Source organism: Stylophora pistillata, chromosome 7, assembly GCF_964205215.1.
Source record: "Stylophora pistillata chromosome 7, jaStyPist1.2, whole genome shotgun sequence".
Taxonomy (NCBI): domain Eukaryota; kingdom Metazoa; phylum Cnidaria; class Anthozoa; order Scleractinia; family Pocilloporidae; genus Stylophora; species Stylophora pistillata.
The window spans coordinates 31,670,002-31,688,587 of record NC_142525.1 but is presented as its reverse complement, the minus strand read 5'-3'; the positions used below and the strand labels follow the sequence as shown (position 1 = coordinate 31,688,587).

General features: G+C 41.0%; 1 protein-coding gene across 1 annotated transcript in view; it reads left to right on the top strand.

Moving 5' to 3' along the window:
* LOC111330521 (E3 SUMO-protein ligase RanBP2) overlaps positions 1–17,619 on the top strand; it is a 28,246-nt gene extending 10,627 nt beyond the window's left edge. Inside the window, exons 14-31 of the mRNA XM_022935396.2 lie at positions 317–482; positions 695–828; positions 1,289–1,370; positions 2,036–2,125; positions 2,221–2,321; positions 2,637–2,812; positions 3,452–3,578; positions 3,874–3,930; positions 4,572–4,636; positions 5,202–5,262; positions 5,339–5,476; positions 5,783–5,932; positions 6,424–6,508; positions 6,968–7,074; positions 7,445–7,579; positions 7,739–12,426; positions 12,908–15,142; positions 15,574–17,619. Of these exons, the coding sequence (XP_022791131.2) occupies positions 317–482; positions 695–828; positions 1,289–1,370; positions 2,036–2,125; positions 2,221–2,321; positions 2,637–2,812; positions 3,452–3,578; positions 3,874–3,930; positions 4,572–4,636; positions 5,202–5,262; positions 5,339–5,476; positions 5,783–5,932; positions 6,424–6,508; positions 6,968–7,074; positions 7,445–7,579; positions 7,739–12,426; positions 12,908–15,142; positions 15,574–16,765 (9,789 nt within the window). The 3' untranslated portion in view covers positions 16,766–17,619. The remainder of the gene's footprint in view (positions 1–316; positions 483–694; positions 829–1,288; positions 1,371–2,035; positions 2,126–2,220; positions 2,322–2,636; positions 2,813–3,451; positions 3,579–3,873; positions 3,931–4,571; positions 4,637–5,201; positions 5,263–5,338; positions 5,477–5,782; positions 5,933–6,423; positions 6,509–6,967; positions 7,075–7,444; positions 7,580–7,738; positions 12,427–12,907; positions 15,143–15,573) is intronic.
* Positions 17,620–18,586: the final 967 nt, after the last annotated feature.

Here is an 18,586-nt window from a genome sequence, read left to right as displayed (position 1 = left end):
TACAAGCTTTGAAAATACTGCTGCCTGAAAAAATGTCATAATTTATGTTTACCAATGGTAGTCTTGAATCTTGTTTTGTTAAGTTGTGTCAAGTATAAGTCCATGTAAAAATAATTTGGACAGTCCTTTTGTGTCTAAATACCTGTTTAAAGTTGACTTTTCCAAGGATTAATCTTTTTTTGGTTTCCTAACTGGAAATAAATTACATAATTCACCTGAGGCTTCTTTTGAGTGTCATCATAGAAAACGAGTCTTTTATTGGAAGATATATTTAATTTGGTAAGATCTGGTTATGTTTTCTTTTTTTTTACTATAGAAATTTGTAACTTGGCCTAGAGGGCTGAGATTGGCTTGTGCCTGTTACTTGGCAAGTGTCAGTATTCTTCAGCCTGAAACAAAGACACCCTGGGTTGCTAGAGCCCCTAAAAACAAAGACCCTCTCAAATGGTACATCATGGCCTGCTCAAGGCTCAGCCAAACTGGTAAGTGGTTTATTTGTTTTATTTCTTCCCATCCTACCCTCAAGCTACGTTGATTTGTTACATGGCTTGAAAAGTGGTGAATAAGAACTAAGAGTCCATGATAACGGGAGTTGAGATAAGGGACTTGAGAGAAGTTGAATAGGTGTGTTTAAATAGGTTTTGTTCAAGGGATCCAAGCTATTTTTCCATTGAAAGCATATTTCAATCCGCAGGGCATTTTCTCATGGCCACAAGAGACAAGCTAGGTCAAGATTGGTTGGACACCTGTCACACAGACTGCTGCTCAAGGCAGGGGCAACATGACATCCTCAGTGCACTTTACAGAGATGAGAGAGATTTGTCTAAAGTAAGCATTGCATTGTTAAGTGTTAAGATGAGCTCTAGTCAGTTATAACATAAATTACATACAATGCATGGTCTGAAAGGTCAACTCAGTGTCTACTATTTGCCAATGGGTGTAGCTGCTGGGGCGAGCAAATGTTTCTAAGTAAGCAAATGTTTTGCAAGAAGTTGTTTTTTATGTTATAAAACAATTGATAAACACCACAGCATACACTATTGAGTTGTGGATGCACTTGCCTCGAGTGACTCTGGCACTTCTTTCATGCTCAGCAACCTCCCACATGCATCCATAACTCAGTGGAGTCTAGAGACAGCATTTGTCAGAAAGGAAAAATAATGGATTCTCAATCTGAGACTAGAGATGTTTTGCAGTACATTTTCTGCTGTTCCTGTCAGAGATAAGATTGAGTTAAGGAGTTGGTGGACTTTGATGATAATTTTCCTTTTTGTTCTTCATTCCATAGTCTTTCTTGGCATGTGATGAAGACTATTGTGATACTGAGATGACAATACCAGATGTTGATCAACTGGTTGGTTGGGATGAAGGTAAACTGCAGACTGTTTTTTGATGGTGATGAAAGGTTGTCATTCTGCAAGAATAGTGGAAAGTTTTGTCTAGAAAATGGGTAAAATTCAATAATAGCTCCCCAAAAAACCTGTTGGCTGACTGTTGGCCAACAGTCAACCAACAAACAGCCGACAGTCGACCGACAAACAGCCAACTCTTGGCCAACAGTCGGCCGACAGTCAAGATTAATTATGAATTTTTCATAACTGTGGTATGGATAATTCTGAGTCTTCCTTAGGAAGTTGCCCCTGGATGTTCTTCCCACTAGGCCACTGAAAAACTTGTTGGTGAGGTTCACTCTCAAACACATTTCGTGAGACACCTCCCCTCTCCCCTCTCAGTGTTGGTCTGCCTGATGTCATAGATACATTTGGCATCTGACAACATTGGAAGGAGAGGGGGAGAGAAGGTCACAGATGTTTTTCAGAAGAAGTGTCCTTGCTAAATATGTCTGGTAGTACAGGTCATGCATATGAGACAATCATCCTGCATGCTGCTTCAATCAGGAAATTGCTAAAATTGTTGTTTTGAATTTGATGGATAAAATCATTTGTCAGTAGTTTAGCTAGACTTCTCCTATTCTTTGGTTGGTCATTGCTTAGTTTTTCAGTTGTGTAATAGTTTCGAATCTCTTGAATTGTAGTGGCAGTTGGGGAGAATCCTCGTAGCCTGGAAAACATGACCTGGATTGGATTACACTGGTATCAATACAACAAGGAAATGAGGCCTGGAGGTTGGATTAAAGCTTCCTTACACTTGACTTTTCTCTTCATTTTTTATTTATAACTTCAGATTTCTTGCTGATTAACATTGATCTTCCTCCTTCAGTGGGTATCATGGTGAAGGACATTTTTCCAGAGCTGAGACTTGATGTTCCAAGCATTGAGAAACACATTGCTCCTAACATGTTATGCTTGAGGGACCTAGAGGTAATGCAGAGACTTCTGCATGGACAAACAATTATAACTAAATTGATAAGCATTTGGATTTGTTTCTTTGCTTTGTCTGTTCTGGCTACAGGGTTTTACAATAGAACTGGCAGTCAGCTTATTTCATTAGGTAGATTGGTAATGTTTTGCCAGCTACTTCTTTCATGAATCATACAATGTGTTTGTAGATGTAGCCAAGAAGATGTTACAACTTTAAATGAGGATACCCAACACCTGCTTCTTTCCAGCATCATCTAGTCATTTCAAACCTTTTTTCAAAAATACACCTTAAAATAGCTGTTTGTTTACTACTAGGCATTTGTTTATGCAGTTGTAAGGACTTCAGCAGCTAGAGTTCTGGAGGACAAAGACATTTTTTATGAGGATTATGAGCCTCAAATTCTACCTCAGCCGCTTTGTGATACTCTAAGCTTACCTGTTCAACAGGAGTGGTGGACATGTGCATATAATCTCTACACTGGAAAATTCAGGTAGAGGTTTAGTTAAGTTAAGGTAGATGTGATCAAACTGTTTATACCTGGTGTTTGTTTATCCAGCCATGACAAATTTCTTGGGTACAGAGCTTATTCACACGATTCAGGTAAAATGGAATACAAGTAGGTTCTTTGCAACAGCACATGGTTGGTTTGACCCCTCTTAATTTGCCTTGTCCTTCTGGGGTTGAAACACACACCCCTGTTTGTACCAGCTAATTAGGGGTAATATGTTGATGAAGAACCATCCTATTCAAGGGTAGTGGAAATCCATTGGTCTTTTCTTTTGCATTCATACCACTTGAGATCGTGTACTTGTCGCAGATTTCGAAAGAAATAACTTTTGCACTAATAGTATAAGGTTACTTTTTCTTATAAAGCTTGGAACAGGGTTACTTTTTCTGATAAAGCTTTTTCCTTGCAAAAGTAACCTATGCATGGTTAAAAAGAAGGTGGAAAGGTGTTAAAATAAAAAGTTTTACCCTGTGATTTTACAATTGTGGGAAAATTTCGTGGCTGGTGTAATGCAGTGTTTTTTTCTTGGCCAAGAGACTATCAGATATTTTTTTGGAAATTTCAAAAATTTGTGTTTTATTGAATCATAAACTTATTAACCATACTTTAATTGTTATATAGTGTTAAAGATTCTAATAAAACTTGCCACACTGTTCAGTGTGGTATGGAGAAGATACGAGCTGTGGACGAGAGACATGGCCAGGAAGTTCAACTGCTGATCTATCTTGCTAATGCCTTTGGATCAAAGGTTAGTAAGAAGGAAATATCATCACTCCTTTTTTGTTTTTTTTTTTCCCCTAATTTTAAGGTCAACTGAAAACAAAATTAAGCTCACAAGAATCACATTGACAAGGTGACAAATAAAAAAGATTAATTAGCAGAGTATTAGGTGGCTATGTGTATTTTGGAACTTTGTAAATTTTGACATTCTGAGAGGTTACAAATGAAATGTGAATCTACTTAATGTCTGGTCAGGTTGAGGGAAAAATGAGTTTGTTTTAAATTAGTTGACAGAACGTAATATATCCAACATGTTGTTTCAGGCAACATATCTGAAGGGAAGTGTTCCAAATCCATGGTTCTATGAGGAGCATTGGAAGGTCTGTTGTTGTATATTATAAAGGCTGATAGTTATAATGTATATCATATATTTAACAATTATTCCAGGAGTGTGCGTTGGATATGAGATGATAGATAGCCAACGAGGCGCGTAGCGCCGAGTTGGCTATAATCATCTCATATCCAACAAGCGCGAGTGGAATCATTGTTTTATTAAAAACGCCCTCAAGAAATTATTATTTTGTGAGAAGAAACCGGATTTTTTAGCTCCCTTTTGATTTTAAACTGATGCGTATGCTTACCATATTTGTAGATTATGGTATATTGGCTCATATACCATAATGGCCAAGCCAATAAAAAGTCTTGAATTGCATTATCCAATGATCCAGTTTTTAATAATATATATTATAGTTGATATGTTATAGCTGATATATTATAGTTGAGTAGACTACATACATGGTGATCAGAATGCAAGTTATTGACATTTATTGTAAGTCTTAAAATATCTCCCTTTTCTCTGACGGAAGCTTGTAATGCTTTAGATACTTAAAATTAGGGATCAGGTGCTATGAAATTGTAGAAACTTGATTTTCTTACCTCTCCTTTTCTTCACTGAGCCATTCCATAACAAAATATTTTGGTGTGGGGCTAGATTTCATTATATATATATTTTTCATTTCAGAGTTTGGAAAAATGGAGTTTACACTTCTTCAGACAGGCAGCCAAAATCTTGGAAATGCTTGAAAAGTGAGTTCCCTTTTAACTTTTCCTATGGCCACCATGACCAAATCCGGCCTAAGCTTGTAGAAAACTCCCCCCCTAACTTTCTGTTTTCATCTTCCTGTAGGCGGCCTTCTACTTGTTTGGACATTGCTAGTATCTTATTTGTCTATGTCTCCTCTCCAATCGTTTTTCTGTCATGTCATGCTACTATTCTGTTGTTTCCTTCAAGTTAAAAGTAATTTTATGAGTCACAAGAAACAACTCAAAATTGGGTCACGTGTCTCCTCTGGTGTACCTGACTGAGTTGCTCTGACGAAAGGCTAATGCTAATGTCAGCTTTGAAACTCACACGAACTGGAATAAGAACATTCTACTGACAACAATCACTCACTTGACTCTGATGATGACTTCCGCACAGGTTGTCGAAACGTCAGTCACTGCCACCGACAACAGTCCTTCTCAGGACTACACTCACCCGGACGATCAGACTACACCTTTACATTATTAACTCAGTTCATAAAACCAAAATTACCTTCTTTGACTGATAAATTGATTTTGTGGTTGATCGATGGCTACTTGTTTTCCATAGGAATGAGAGCATACCATATTGTGGGAATCCCTTATTTCTTCATGTGTTTGATGAACTAGAGGTGAGTGGAGGGAAATGATTCATTCCATGTGGCTTGATTATCTTACAGCTAAAAGTTTCTGTCACTTTATCTACAGGAAGATGATTTGAAGACACAGTGTCAGTCTGTGCGATTGGCAATAGGAGGTGGCCTTTTGAAGGAAGGGAAGATCTTTGAAGCCATGGAACTCTTTGAACAGGTCAAAACACCTCCAGGGCTGTACAATCTTGCACAGGTAAGAGAGACAAGGAGAAGTCTGTTTTGTGCGTTTCAATTTGTATAGCCAGCAGAAGTGCTAGCAGTGCCTCTCAGGAAGATCACTAGACTGGCCCGTAAAGGATCATCCATGATGTTGACTGGCACATCCAAATTCTTTTCGACGTTCTTTAAAAGGAATGTTTGACGGCCAAGTAGTAAAATAGGATGAGATATTTTAAAATACAATAGAGGTAAAGATGGAAATCGTTGCTTCCATGCCATTATCTTCAAGGGTAGTTTTTGGATTGTTATTGACTTCAAAGTCATTTGGTTTTGTTTCTAGGGTTACAAATACCTTGCACATGTTGAGCAGTGTGCAGCAACTGAGGAATCCGAGGCGGAATCCACTCTACCATCCCAGGAGTATTACCAAAATCTGCGAAAAGCACGAGAATTACTTCAGTCTTACCTAAAGATGGCTAATTCCTCTGATGTATGTTTGAACCAATTATTACACTATTTATTTTAGACTGAAAGGTGCACATCCATGTACCGGTGTCTTATGGAAAAACTGTCGATTTAGATTTCCACTTTCGTCACTTTCTAAGAGTTTAAGTGTGTGATAACTTGACAGAAAGGGTGATGTTTTTCGTCTTCTCACAAGCGTGAGGCAGCGGAAAAAATTTGATTTTCCTTTAGTAATCGAACCTCAGACGTTCGGATTCCACGCATCGATGCTCTGCCATAGTTACTGGACTTCCTATTTGTTTTACTTGATATAACATAAATGGTGACATGTTTTCAAGTTGGGGATTCATTGTCACTTGTCAATTGAGTCGATAAATTAAATAAGATGATCTCCACAAACCCTTTGTATGGTATTTCCTCAAACAGAGCTTGCGTTCAGGACAAGATCAAAATAAGTAATATTGGTGATACTACCACTCATTTGGAAATGTTAATATTGATATTCTCTCTCCCTAGATTGGTCGAAAGGCTGTCATGGATGAGCTTACAGAAATAGAGAGCTTGATGAAAACCGGAGTTTTACAGTCTAAGCCAGCATCAGGTAGCCTGGCACAATTTTGCAAAAATGGAACCCTTCACTCCCGTTCCTCAGTATCACGTGGTCTTAACGGACATTTTGTCCCCCCACCTATCCTGTCTTCTTTCTGTTACTTTCCAGGCCCCTAGCGCATTTGAGGAAGTCTTACCGTCAGATTGTTTATTTTACTTTAAAAATCTAGTAAGGATTGTTTAATGTAAATACTAAATTCTTCATTGGAAATCCTATGTATAGTGACCTGAACAGAGTTTTTGATAGTTCTGTAAAGTATAAAAATATAAAATTGTCTTCCGAAAAATACTACATGCTAGCTACAAGGAAAGCTACAATCCAGGAAATTTAGGGCAAAGCATTGGACATAACACAGTAGGATAGTCTCAAAACAATACTTATCCGTGACAGTGAGTATTTCTTTAAAAAGGTACATTGAAAAAGAGCACAGACGAATTTCCTTTTTTTTAGGCCAACGTCTGGACAGTCATCAAAGTTCGTCTTATCCGGGAAGCCGGCGTAGCTCAACTAATGCATCAGAGGTACAAGAATCCGATGACAATTTCTGGTTGGATCAGGTAAGAGTTTCATTCTTCTTTGAAGATGAAATGGATTTGATTCATATTTCCCTCTTGAATGTCCTGGAGACAGAAAATAATCTTTGCTTAGTAACAAAGAGAACTTATTATAGCAGAACTGAACGGTGAGTTTTCATGAACCAGACCTGCATTTGACCAACAGACAACGACTTCTTCCATGACTTTGCTGAGGTTTTTAAATGATAAAATACAGTCATGTAAAACAGTCCTCTAAAGAATTCCCTGGGCAACTGGTTTTAAGGCTGTGGGCTATTTGCAGCACTGCAAGGCAAACTCGGTTATTCCAAATGTTTCTATTATTTACTTTTTGATTTGAAGGGAGACTTTTTTCCCCTCAATTTTTCTTTAGCCACATGACGCCAGCACAAAAGATCTGATTGCTAAACTGAGTGAAGTGACTCTCAATAATGGCTACCTGCAAGAACAAATGGCCATTAGAGATGAGGCCATGAACAGCATGTCTGAGCAAATACAACTTTTGCAGGTTAGTGCAAAAAGCTCTCACGTTATTGAGTTTGTCGTTGATAATATTCTTGCCTTATAAAACGTATTTTTAAATAAAGATGGAAGGAGTGTAAAATCTAAACGTACTATCTTCGTCACGCGCTATGAAAATCAAATACACAATTTTTTTTTCCTTTAGAAACAATTGAACATAATACAGGCGTCAAGTTATGGATATCTTTCATTTCCTGATGCCACTTCACTTTATCCAAGTCCAAGAGATCAGAGTAAACCTTTGTTCGAATCCACGCCGGCTGGTACAAAGCATATGTCTGCAACGAAAAGCGGAAAACCTCTTACTTCGCCTCGGATCAAGGGACCATTAAAAATTGATTCAAGTTTCTTTGCTGGGTTAAGCGCAAGCAACAACCCAGAAAAGCGAGTAGAGCAGGCTGAGGAGCTTGTGACTTCACCTGTATCGCCTGGAAGGTCAAGACATGATTCCTCTACATCATACACTGAAGATGTTCATTTTGAGCCACTCATACCCCTCCCTGAACGAGTTGAAGTACAAACTGGAGAGGAAGATGAAGAGGTCATGTTCAGTAGCAGAGCCAAGCTGTATCGCTATGACAAAGATGTATCTGCTTGGAAAGAGCGCGGTATTGGCATATTAAAGATTCTGTATAACTCAGAGAAGGGACGTAGTCGAATATTGATGAGACGCGAGGCAATCCATAAGATTTGTGCTAATCACTTCATCACAAATGATATGAAATTAACAGAAAAGAAAGGCACGACCAATGCGTGGATTTGGAATACTTTTGCTGATTATTCAGAGGAGATTGAGAAGCAAGAGCAATTGGCAGTGAGGTTCAAAACCCAAGATGAGTTCCTATTGTTCAAGAAGAAGTTTGAGTACTGTCAAAATTTACCAAAGAAAGATACTTCTAACGTACATAAAACGGCACAATCCACAAACAAGAAGACTTCCGCCCTCATGGGTAAATTTGCTGCAAAACCTGGCTCTTGGTCATGCTCTGTGTGTTTAATTTCCAATGAAGAACATACAAGTGTGTGCATCGCCTGTGGAGCTGCCAAGTTGTCAGGAGTAAATGCAGCTGTCTCCCGCCCTGAGGCTTCCAAGTCTGGTTTTCAATTTTCGAGTGGAGCAACACCAAGTAGTTCACCACCACTTGGTTTGCAAGGAAAACCTTCATCTGAAGGCCCATCTTTAGTTACAAATGTCGATGCAGGAACAACATTTGCCGTTGTGAATAGTGGTCTTGAAACATCGGATGGTTCCTCAATCAGCTCCTCTTTTAGTTTTTCAATAGGAAAAGATGCTAACAAAATTATTCATACTAGTTCTACCGGGTCGCAAGTTGACTTTGGAAAGAGCGGCGTGCAAACGCTGAATACAGCCTCGAGCAGTTTGCCAATTAGCTTTTCACTCAGAGAAAATGGTACCAGAATAGAGAAGACAAGTTCAAGTAGTTCGCCATTTGTGTTTGGTACTTCATCAGACGGAACAACTCATAACAAGGCATCTGAGTCCGAAGAAGGTGCTGTACCAATTCAAGTGTCTGGTGTATCCTCCACTCTGCCAGCAGGGACAAAGCCTCCAATGACTCAGCCATTTGTGTTGGCGCCCTTTGGAGTCCCTGCTAATGCAGACAAATCAAACTCCCCTGCCTTCACTTTTGGCTCGTCAGGCATGGCTGGAGCATCATTTCCTTCCTTGTCGACAACAGAGAAAGCTGCCTTTGAAAACACTCTGTTGTCTACCGAAACGTCTGTGTTTGGTGGGACACCACAACTGGCTGATCCCGGCGTGCCATTTGGTTCCTTTAATACTGGGAAGTCCCCATCTTTTGATCCAGATTTATCTGCATCTGATACACAGGCGGATCCTCAATTAGGCGAGAAAAATGAGGGGGACAGTCAAGTGCCACTAAATGTTTTAGAGCATGCTTTGCAGGGTCAAACTTATCCTCCGTTTTCATTTAGTACGCCCACCACCAATCTAGGAATTTCCGAGCAGAAATTGTTTTGGCAACAACCCACTGGTACCTTTCAGTTTGGTCAACTTCAGTCCCTTCCACCTCTCGGTGGAGCTAATTTGTGGCACCGGGGAACAGGGCCGCTCTCGGATCCTGCCAAATCACAACTTAAGGGTACTCCACAGACGCCAGAAATGTTCCCTCAACCGTTTACACATTCTCAGATGCAAGGGGCATTTACTTTAAGTAGCAGACCCGACATGGACTTTTCTAGCAGTGAGTTACTTCGACGCCTTGCTGCTGCAAAAGAACAGCAAGAATTAGTTACTCCAGACTCCCCAGCCGGAGGCTATGACTTTACACCTTATGTTGTTGACGAGCCAGGAGAGGAGTTTTCCTTGCATGGCACAACCGTGCCTACATCGTTTGTAGCAGAAGAATATGACCATAATCATGATGATGATGATGTTAAATACATTGATGACACGGAAGATTCTGACGATGAAACCATAAGTTACTCTGCCACCGACGATGAAGAGGATGAATTAGATAAGTCTCCCTCGAGAATGCCAGCCATGCAACCATCTCAAGTGCAGGTACAGTTTCAATCTGGTAAAGGAAATGTGGTAACGACCCCAGTGAAACCAGTTCCGATTCATTCCGTCCCATCAGAGAACATTGGGCCTGCCACTCTTCCTTCTCACGTGACTGGGAGACGTTTTTTGACAGCTAAGAGTCCACTTAAGGCAACAAAAAAGCAAGACGAAGACTGTGTTCTCGTTTATGAAGTTCGTGCCACAATAGGTGATCGTGAGAAAGCATGTCGCCTTTGTCTACCGGTAAATTTCTTCAATTATACTAAACACACACCTTGCAGTGGATGCTATGGTTATGGGATATCAAAAGAGCCTATGATATCAAAGAACGAGAATGAAGCAAAGGGCACTGAGCCCAGATCTAAAGATGGTGATCTAAGGCCAAAACTAAGTATACCCACCTCACATGTGTTTGGAGAGTCCTCTGCGGTTGGTCAACTGACATTTTCATCTCTAAAGCCCAAAGAAGACGATGCATTTTCCATGACTCAGGAAAGAGAGAGCTTTAAACCATTTCAAGGAGCTGGTAAAGAGTTATTTGCTGAGACTAGTGAAGACGTCGAAGGGCAAGATGACGATAAACTTCACTTTGAGCCAATCATTGCTCTTCCAGATGAAATTCATGTTGTGACAGGTGAAGAAGGTTTAGATGTGCTGTTTTGCGAGCGAGGCAAGCTATACCGCTTTGACAGTGATTCTAGTCAATGGAAAGAACGAGGGCTTGGAGAAATGAAGCTCTTACAGCATCCAAAGTCTGGTCAAGGAAGAGTGCTCATGAGACGGGAGCAGATAAAAAAATTGTGTGCCAATCATTACATCAGTGCTGGGATGGAACTCAAACCCAATGTTGGATCAGATCGTTCTTGGATGTGGTTCACTCCAGCCGATTATACCGAGGGTGAGGCGAAACCAGAGAGGCTCGCCATTAGGTTTAAGTCTGAAGAAATTGCTGGAAAGTTCAAGGAAGTATTTGATGACCTCAAAGAGACATTACCCTTAGAAACTAGCCCTGCAAAGGAGGCAGCTGGTAATGAACAAGGAACTGGTTGTGCACTTTATAAGCAATTTTTGTCGAGGTTTGCTCCTGCTCCAGGTTCGTGGATATGTGAAGTGTGTGACGTTGATAACAATGCCGAACATTTACAATGCATTGCATGTAACTTTGGTAAGACTGCAACAGAACCTCAGGGAACAATGTCCAAAGCCAAGGAAGAAAATTTGAAATCTTCAGGACCAGTGTCGAATGCTGCGGTCCTTCAATCAGAAGCAGCAAACACTGCTCAGGACGTAATAAAGGAGCCTTCTCAAGCTTCATTCACTATCCAATCACCTGGTGGCCTGGCACTGGCTAGCTCGAAACTCTTTACTATTGGACGTGGAGATCCAAATGAAGAAAAAGAAGATGAAATTTACCTGTCTCCAAGGAAGACATCTTCTCCTAGTAAGCAAGGAAGTATCTTGCTGCAAAAGCCTGCAACGACACCTGAAAAGAGTAACTTACCCAGTAGTCTTCCGTTTGGTGGAACAACACCTGTGAAGTTCACCTTCAGTTTGACAGTTTTACCTGGGTCACCATCTCGCAAACCTAAATCACCATCATCACCTACGACGCCGTCATCTCCTGAGAGTCCTGGCCGTGGAGAAGATGATGGTCCGTATTTCGAGCCCCTAATACCACTTCCTGATAAGGTGGAATGCCGAACAGGAGAAGAAGGTCAAGAGGTGCTTTTCTGTGAACGTTGTAAATTGTTCAGGTATGACGGTGATACATCGCAGTGGAAAGAAAGAGGTGTTGGCGATATCAAGATACTCTGTGACTCGAAATCTAATAAAAACAGGATTTTAATGAGGCGTGAACATGTCTTGAAACTCTGTGCTAACCACGTGATTTCTACGGATATGATACTGAAGCCTTTTCCAAACTCCGATAAGGCATGGCTCTGGACAACACTTGCTGACTTCTCGGAAGAAGAAGCCACAGCAGAGACTTTAGCTGCAAGGTTTAGAACAAGTGAAGTTGCTACTAAATTCAAAGAAACCTTCGACAGTGCTGCACAGTTGCTTGTATCTAAACCAGAGAAGGGTCTGTCTTCATCAAAACCAGAAAGCAAACCTCCTGACACACGAGCGTCAGAGGAACCTGGAGAAGATATCATGATATTCTTTGAGAAAGGAGTGACGGCTGATCAAAAGGAGAAAGCCAAACGGCTTCAATTGCCAAGTAACTTCTTTGGATATGAAAACTCGTCGCCTGAAATCAGCTCTGATGTGTCGGAGACGGTCGCCAGGTGGGTAATCCTTCGTTGGTGCAGTGGAATGCACATACATATATGAAATCGATATCTCGATCTTTTCAAGTTATGTGGATGTATATATGTCTAAACGTCACGTAACATGAAAGCGATCGTCGCAGTAATAAACCCTACTTATGAAGTAGTGGAAATAAGGCCTGAAAAAATTCAGGTCCGTACGGTAGTTGAACCCACGACCACTGCGATACCGGAGCAGTGCTCCAGCAACTGAGCTAACAAGTCCAAGTTGGCTTGTTAGTTTGCTTGGTAGAGCACTGCATCGGTATCGCAGAAGTAATGGGTTCAACTACCGTACGGGCCTTAATTTTTTTTGAGGCCTTATTTTCACTACTACATAAGAAGGGTTTATTACTGCAAGGATCGCTTTCATACCTCATGAAACCGCAGTACACATATATGATTTTCATATATTCAAATTGATGGAGTCACGTAACACATTGCTATGTTGAATTAACAGGCAGTCGGATCAACCAACAAGTGATCCCAATCCTCAGGAAAGTTCCACCTCGACCTCCAACGAGACAGGCTTTCTTTTCGGCTCTGCAAGTGTGTCGTGTTTGACCTTCCAATCCATTGTTGCTTCTTCACTGGGCAGCAGTCCTTTTGAACAGAATATTAAAGGTGGATTTTCAGGAGCTGGGTCACAACTGTTTGCCTCCAAAAATGCAGACGAAGATGATGAAACAGGTGATGATAACCACGATGGACCACATTTTGAGCCGATTATTCCTCTTCCCGAAAAGATTGATGTCAAAACTGGTGAAGAGGATGATGAGGTAATGTTTTCTCACCGAGCCAAGCTATATCGTTTTGTTGCTGAGAACAAGCAGTGGAAAGAGCGAGGAGTTGGGGATATAAAGCTTTTGAAAAATAGACAAAGTGGAAAGATGAGAGTTCTGATGCGGCGGGATCAGGTGCTTAAAATATGTGCAAATCACCAGATAACCGCTGACATGAAACTACAGCCCAATGCAGGTTCAGATAGATCGTGGGTGTGGAGCACAATGGCAGACTTTTCAGAGGGGGAATGTAGAGCTGAGCGACTTGCTGTGAGATTTAAATCAGAAGAGACAGCCAAGCAGTACAAGGAGAAGTTTGAAGAATGTCTCGAAATGCTAAAGAACCCGACACCAGTGAAACCACACATAGAACCCAAAACCATAGATGCCAAAGAAGATCTTGTGTCCAAGTTTAAACCTGCTGAAGGATCGTGGGAATGTACGGTCTGTATGGTAAACAACGATAGTGATAAAGTAGCGTGTGCAGCTTGTGGAAGTATTAAACCAGGAGCAAAACCAAGTCAAGGCCAAAAGAAGGAAGCCAAATCGTCGTTCCTATTTGGATCTGGAGCCTCATCCTCAGGCGGGAGCTTTACGTATGGCTTCGGTGTATCAAGTCAAGAGGGTGATACGAAACCAGTTTTCACTTTTGGTAGTTCGAACCAAACATCGAGTCCAAGCTCGGGATTTTCAGTCACCTTTGGTTCCTCAAAGCAAGGAGGACCTGGGAGTGAGCAGCAGACAGAGGACTCTAATAACAGTCTCTCCTTATCAAATGAACAAAGGCCTGATGAAGAAGTTGATGACTCCAAAGATGACCACAAACCCCAAGAAATTTCGAAAAACCAAACATCAGCCAACCTGACCAAAGAAGAGGGAAAAAATGAAGATGCCGGGAAAGACATCATGACGAAGTTTAAACCTCCCGAAGGATCGTGGGAATGTACTGTCTGTATGGTAAACAACGACAGTGATAAAGTAGCGCGTTCAGCGTGTGGAAGTATTAAACCAGGAGTAGAACCAAGTCAAGGCCAAAAGAAAGAAGCCAAATCGTCGTTCCTATTTGGATCTGGAGCCTCATCCTCCGGCGGGAGTTTAACGTATGGCTTCGGTGTATCAAGTCAAGAGAGTGATACGAAACCAGTTTTCACTTTTGGTAGTTCGAACCAAACATCGAGTCCAAGCTCGGGATTTTCAGTCACCTTTGGTTCCTCAAAGCAAGGAGAGCCTGGGAGTGAGCAGCATACAGAGGACTCCAATAACAGTCTCTCCTTATCAAATGAACAAAGGCCTGATGAAGAAGCTGATGACTCCAAAGATGACCACAAACACCAAGAAATTTCGAAAAACCAAACATCAGCCAACCTGACCAAAGAAGAGGGAAAAAATGAAGATGCCGGGAAAGACATCATGACGAAGTTTAAACCTGCCGAAGGATCCTGGGAGTGTGAGATCTGTATGGTGAACAACAACAGTGATAAGGTCGAATGTGCAGCTTGTGGAAGTGTAAAGCCAGGAGCAGAAGCCATTAAAGAACAAAGGCAATACTCAAAATCACTTTTTCCATTCGGGTTTGGCGCCTCGTCATCTGGGGTAGTCTTCTCATTCGGCTCTAGTGGAAGCGCTCAAGGCGATCCAAAACCAGTTTTCACTTTTGGCAGCCAGAACCAGACTTCCATTCCAAGCTCTGAAGTTCCATTTAGGTTTGGCGCCTTAGGTCAAGGAGGAAAGTTGGGTGAACTGCAAACCAACAAAGATCCTAAAGCTAGTTCCTTGATTGACTCAGCAAGCAGTAAAGGAACTGATGAGAACAAAGATGATCTAAAGCAGATTATTAAAGAAGGGGTAGATGTCAAAGAAGAAGCTCGAGTGGATAAAAGCAGCACAGAAGAGAATACATCGAGCCTAGAAAGGTCAGTTGTGCGAGTTGTGTTTGACATCATGTTGAGATCGTATTCTAGTAACTGAAGAATTTCCGAAATAAATGGACTGGGTAAACTGAGGGATATTTCAAATGCAGTGTTCGAAGTGAATTCTGTTTTTTACAAGGTTTTTTTCCCATCTATGATCTTGCTCCACCTTTGGGACACGCATGAGGATAAAGGCTGATACATGGGACGCAGGAACGGGAATCTAGGTCCGATTCTTAAGAGATTATAATAGTTTTTTGTTTTTGTTTTTGTTTTTTAAGCACAAAATAGCCTAAATAGAACATATAGGACACGTTTACCCGTTATACTTCCAAAATCGAAGGTACATGTATTCATAACTGATTCAAGTGTAATTATTATCGAAAGTTTCGATCCAAAAATCCACCAGACATTTTCTTCTTTTTCTGCTACAGTGACAAGGACTCTGCCCTTGCCCTGCAAGACACAAAAGAAACTTTGCCAAACGAGGAGCTAAAGTTTCTGTTTGGTTCTCCCAACGTATCATCATTGTCATTCCAGTCAATAGCCAATTCGTCTCTGACTAACAGTCCGTTTGGGCAGAAACCAAAATCTGGTAATTCTGCTTTTGGGTTTCCGGGATCAGGCACCAAACTATTCTCATCCCCATCTTCGGAAGACCGTGTTGAGTCGACAACGGAAGAGGACCACGAGGGTCCACACTTTGAGCCGATAATCCCTCTACCTGAAAAGATCGATGTTAAGACAGGGGAAGAGGATGAAGAAGTGATGTTCTCACAGAGGGCAAAGCTATATCGTTTTGTGGCAGAGGAGAAACAGTGGAAAGAGCGAGGAGTTGGGGAAATAAAGCTTTTGAAAAATAAGCAGAGTGGAAAGCTAAGAGTTCTGATGCGGCGGGATCAAGTGCTGAAAGTTTGCGCCAATCATCAGATAACCTCCGAAATGAAACTACAGCCTAATGCAGGTTCAAATAGATCGTGGGTGTGGAGCACAATGGCAGACTTTTCAGAGGGGGAATGTAGAGCTGAGCAACTTGCCGTGAGATTTAAATCAGAAGAGACAGCCAAGCAGTACAAGGAGAAGTTTGAAGAATGTCTCGAAATGCTAAAGAACCCGACACCAGTGAAACCACACATAGAACCCAAGACCATAGATGCCAAAGAAGATCTTGTGTCCAAGTTTAAACCTGCTGAAGGATCGTGGGAATGTGCTGTCTGTATGGTAAACAACGACAGCGATAAAGTAGCGTGTGCAGCTTGTGGAAGTATTAAACCAGGAGCAGAACCAAGTCAAGGCCAAAAGAAGGAAGCCAAATCGTCGTTCCTATTTGGATCTGGCGCCTCATCCTCCGGCGGGAGCTTTACGTATGGCTTCGGTGTATCAAGTCAAGAGGGTGATACGAAACCATTTTTCACTTTTGGTAGTTCGAACCAAACATCGAGTCCAAGCTCGGGATTTTTAGTCACCTTTGGTTCCTCAAAGCGAGGTGGACTTGAAAGTGAATATCAGTCAGGGGAAGGACATCAAGAGATTATCGAAGAAACGGCTGATGATCAAGCGATTGATTCCGCAGGCGATACAGAGAAGACTCTCTTAACCAAGGAAGAACCACTTGTAGAAGACTAAAACGAAACTGAAAATCAGATGGGTGATACCGAAATGGATGAAGAAGACCGTGAAAATTTCGATGATCGCAGGAATAGAGACGACGTGTCTAAGGAGTAGAATATTGTTTACGATAGGATGTAAGAAAGACGAGGTAGTGCTTGATATTTCTTCGACTGGAATTTGAACTAATAAATTAGATGTAATTTAAGGGAATTTTTTCGATATTAAAAGAACACAAAAGTACTTAAGGAGGTCGCGTAAGCCGGCTGTCACGCATGGCAATCTTTAAGTGCAATTTGGCTTTTTTCGGTAGTAATTCTTCTGAAAATTAAGTGTAACAAGAGAGGAGCCACAAGTTTATCTTTATAACCCTCAAAGAAAGAGGACTCAAGCTTAAACAACGAAAGATCGCAAAGACTGAGAACATACATCATTAGGTAGGCTCGCTGATGTACTAAAGTAATATCAAAAACATGTTCTTTAGAACATTTCACTACACCCGCATTTGCAAGGCGAGCGGCTGCGAGAAGGTCGATTAAGAGATCATTTGCATTTTTTAAAGAACGTCGATGAGGTAGTAACTTTGTGCGATGAAGAGGCTGTACCATTTGTACATATACAAAACTTAAAAGTCAGGGAGAACTTGTCTTGCATGCTCACTGGTCGAACGACGTTCAAAACTAGGTGTTAGTGGCTGGTTTCTAACCATTTAATGGAAACGTTTTGTCATCTTAAATCGTTCATATGCCTTTTAGGGCTAATCTTAGTAGCTGCGATTTCGTGTGTAGTTATTTTCTACAGTATGCACTTACTAAAGATAATTTTTTTTGCAATAAAGGGGTCAAAAAGAAAAAAAAATGCTTAAAATCTAATAGTACTTGTAGATGTTTCTTAATCGAATTGATACCGTTTGATTTCTAGTTCATCATTCTTTGCAGCCTTTGGCGCGAAGTTGATAGTTGGCGTCGGCATTTTTTTTTTTGGTTTGATTTTGTTTTTTTTTTGTTTTGATGAAAACGCTTCCTTTGGCCTACTTCTGAGGCATTTCCCCTGACAGTAACAAACAGGGACTTTGCGTATTGTGCAGAAAACGTAACAAGACAACGACATGCCTATATCTTCATTTTGACTTTCATTTTGGAATTTATCGTGTCGCGTTAAATGGTGTCCTATGTAGTATGACCACTTGCAGTCTGCAATGTTTTGGTCTCGGCAGCATCTTCACTACGGTCCCTTGATTTTATTCTCTCCGGCCTTGTCATTAGTCTCTCTTACAGCCCTTTCCGGCGTCGTCACGCAAGCGAATACTCCCCCACCAATGGCTGCTCACATTCGAACAACATTCCTTTCCGGAAATTGGCCAATCAGCATTTACTTACCATATTCTGGAAAGCGTTCACGCCTCAATAATCAAACCAATCACAGAGTTCGTATTATCTGAGCGTTGAAACTGACAAAATGACATCTCTTGAAGACGCTTTCGACTCAGTGTGAGATGCTTTTGGTATTGAGAGCTTGAATTTGCATCAGAAAGAAGCCATAACAGTAATTATAGAAGAACTTTAGAGAAGAACTTTATTAGAAGCTTGAAGCACTCGCGACAAATTGGTCGCTCTCTTGAGTTCGAATAACTGTAGAGGTCAACATCGATACAAGCCTTTATCATCTCAGGAAAATTCCAAGCACTTCTCCCAAATAAACAGATTTTAGAAACAGCAGAAGAGCAAACAAAACAGCGATCATTATCTGATATTTTCTTCGGAGTTTCGATAACATCGCATTCCATCTTTAGAAACTAACGCTAACACGCTTCCTGTGAATTCGCGGGAATGAAAATAT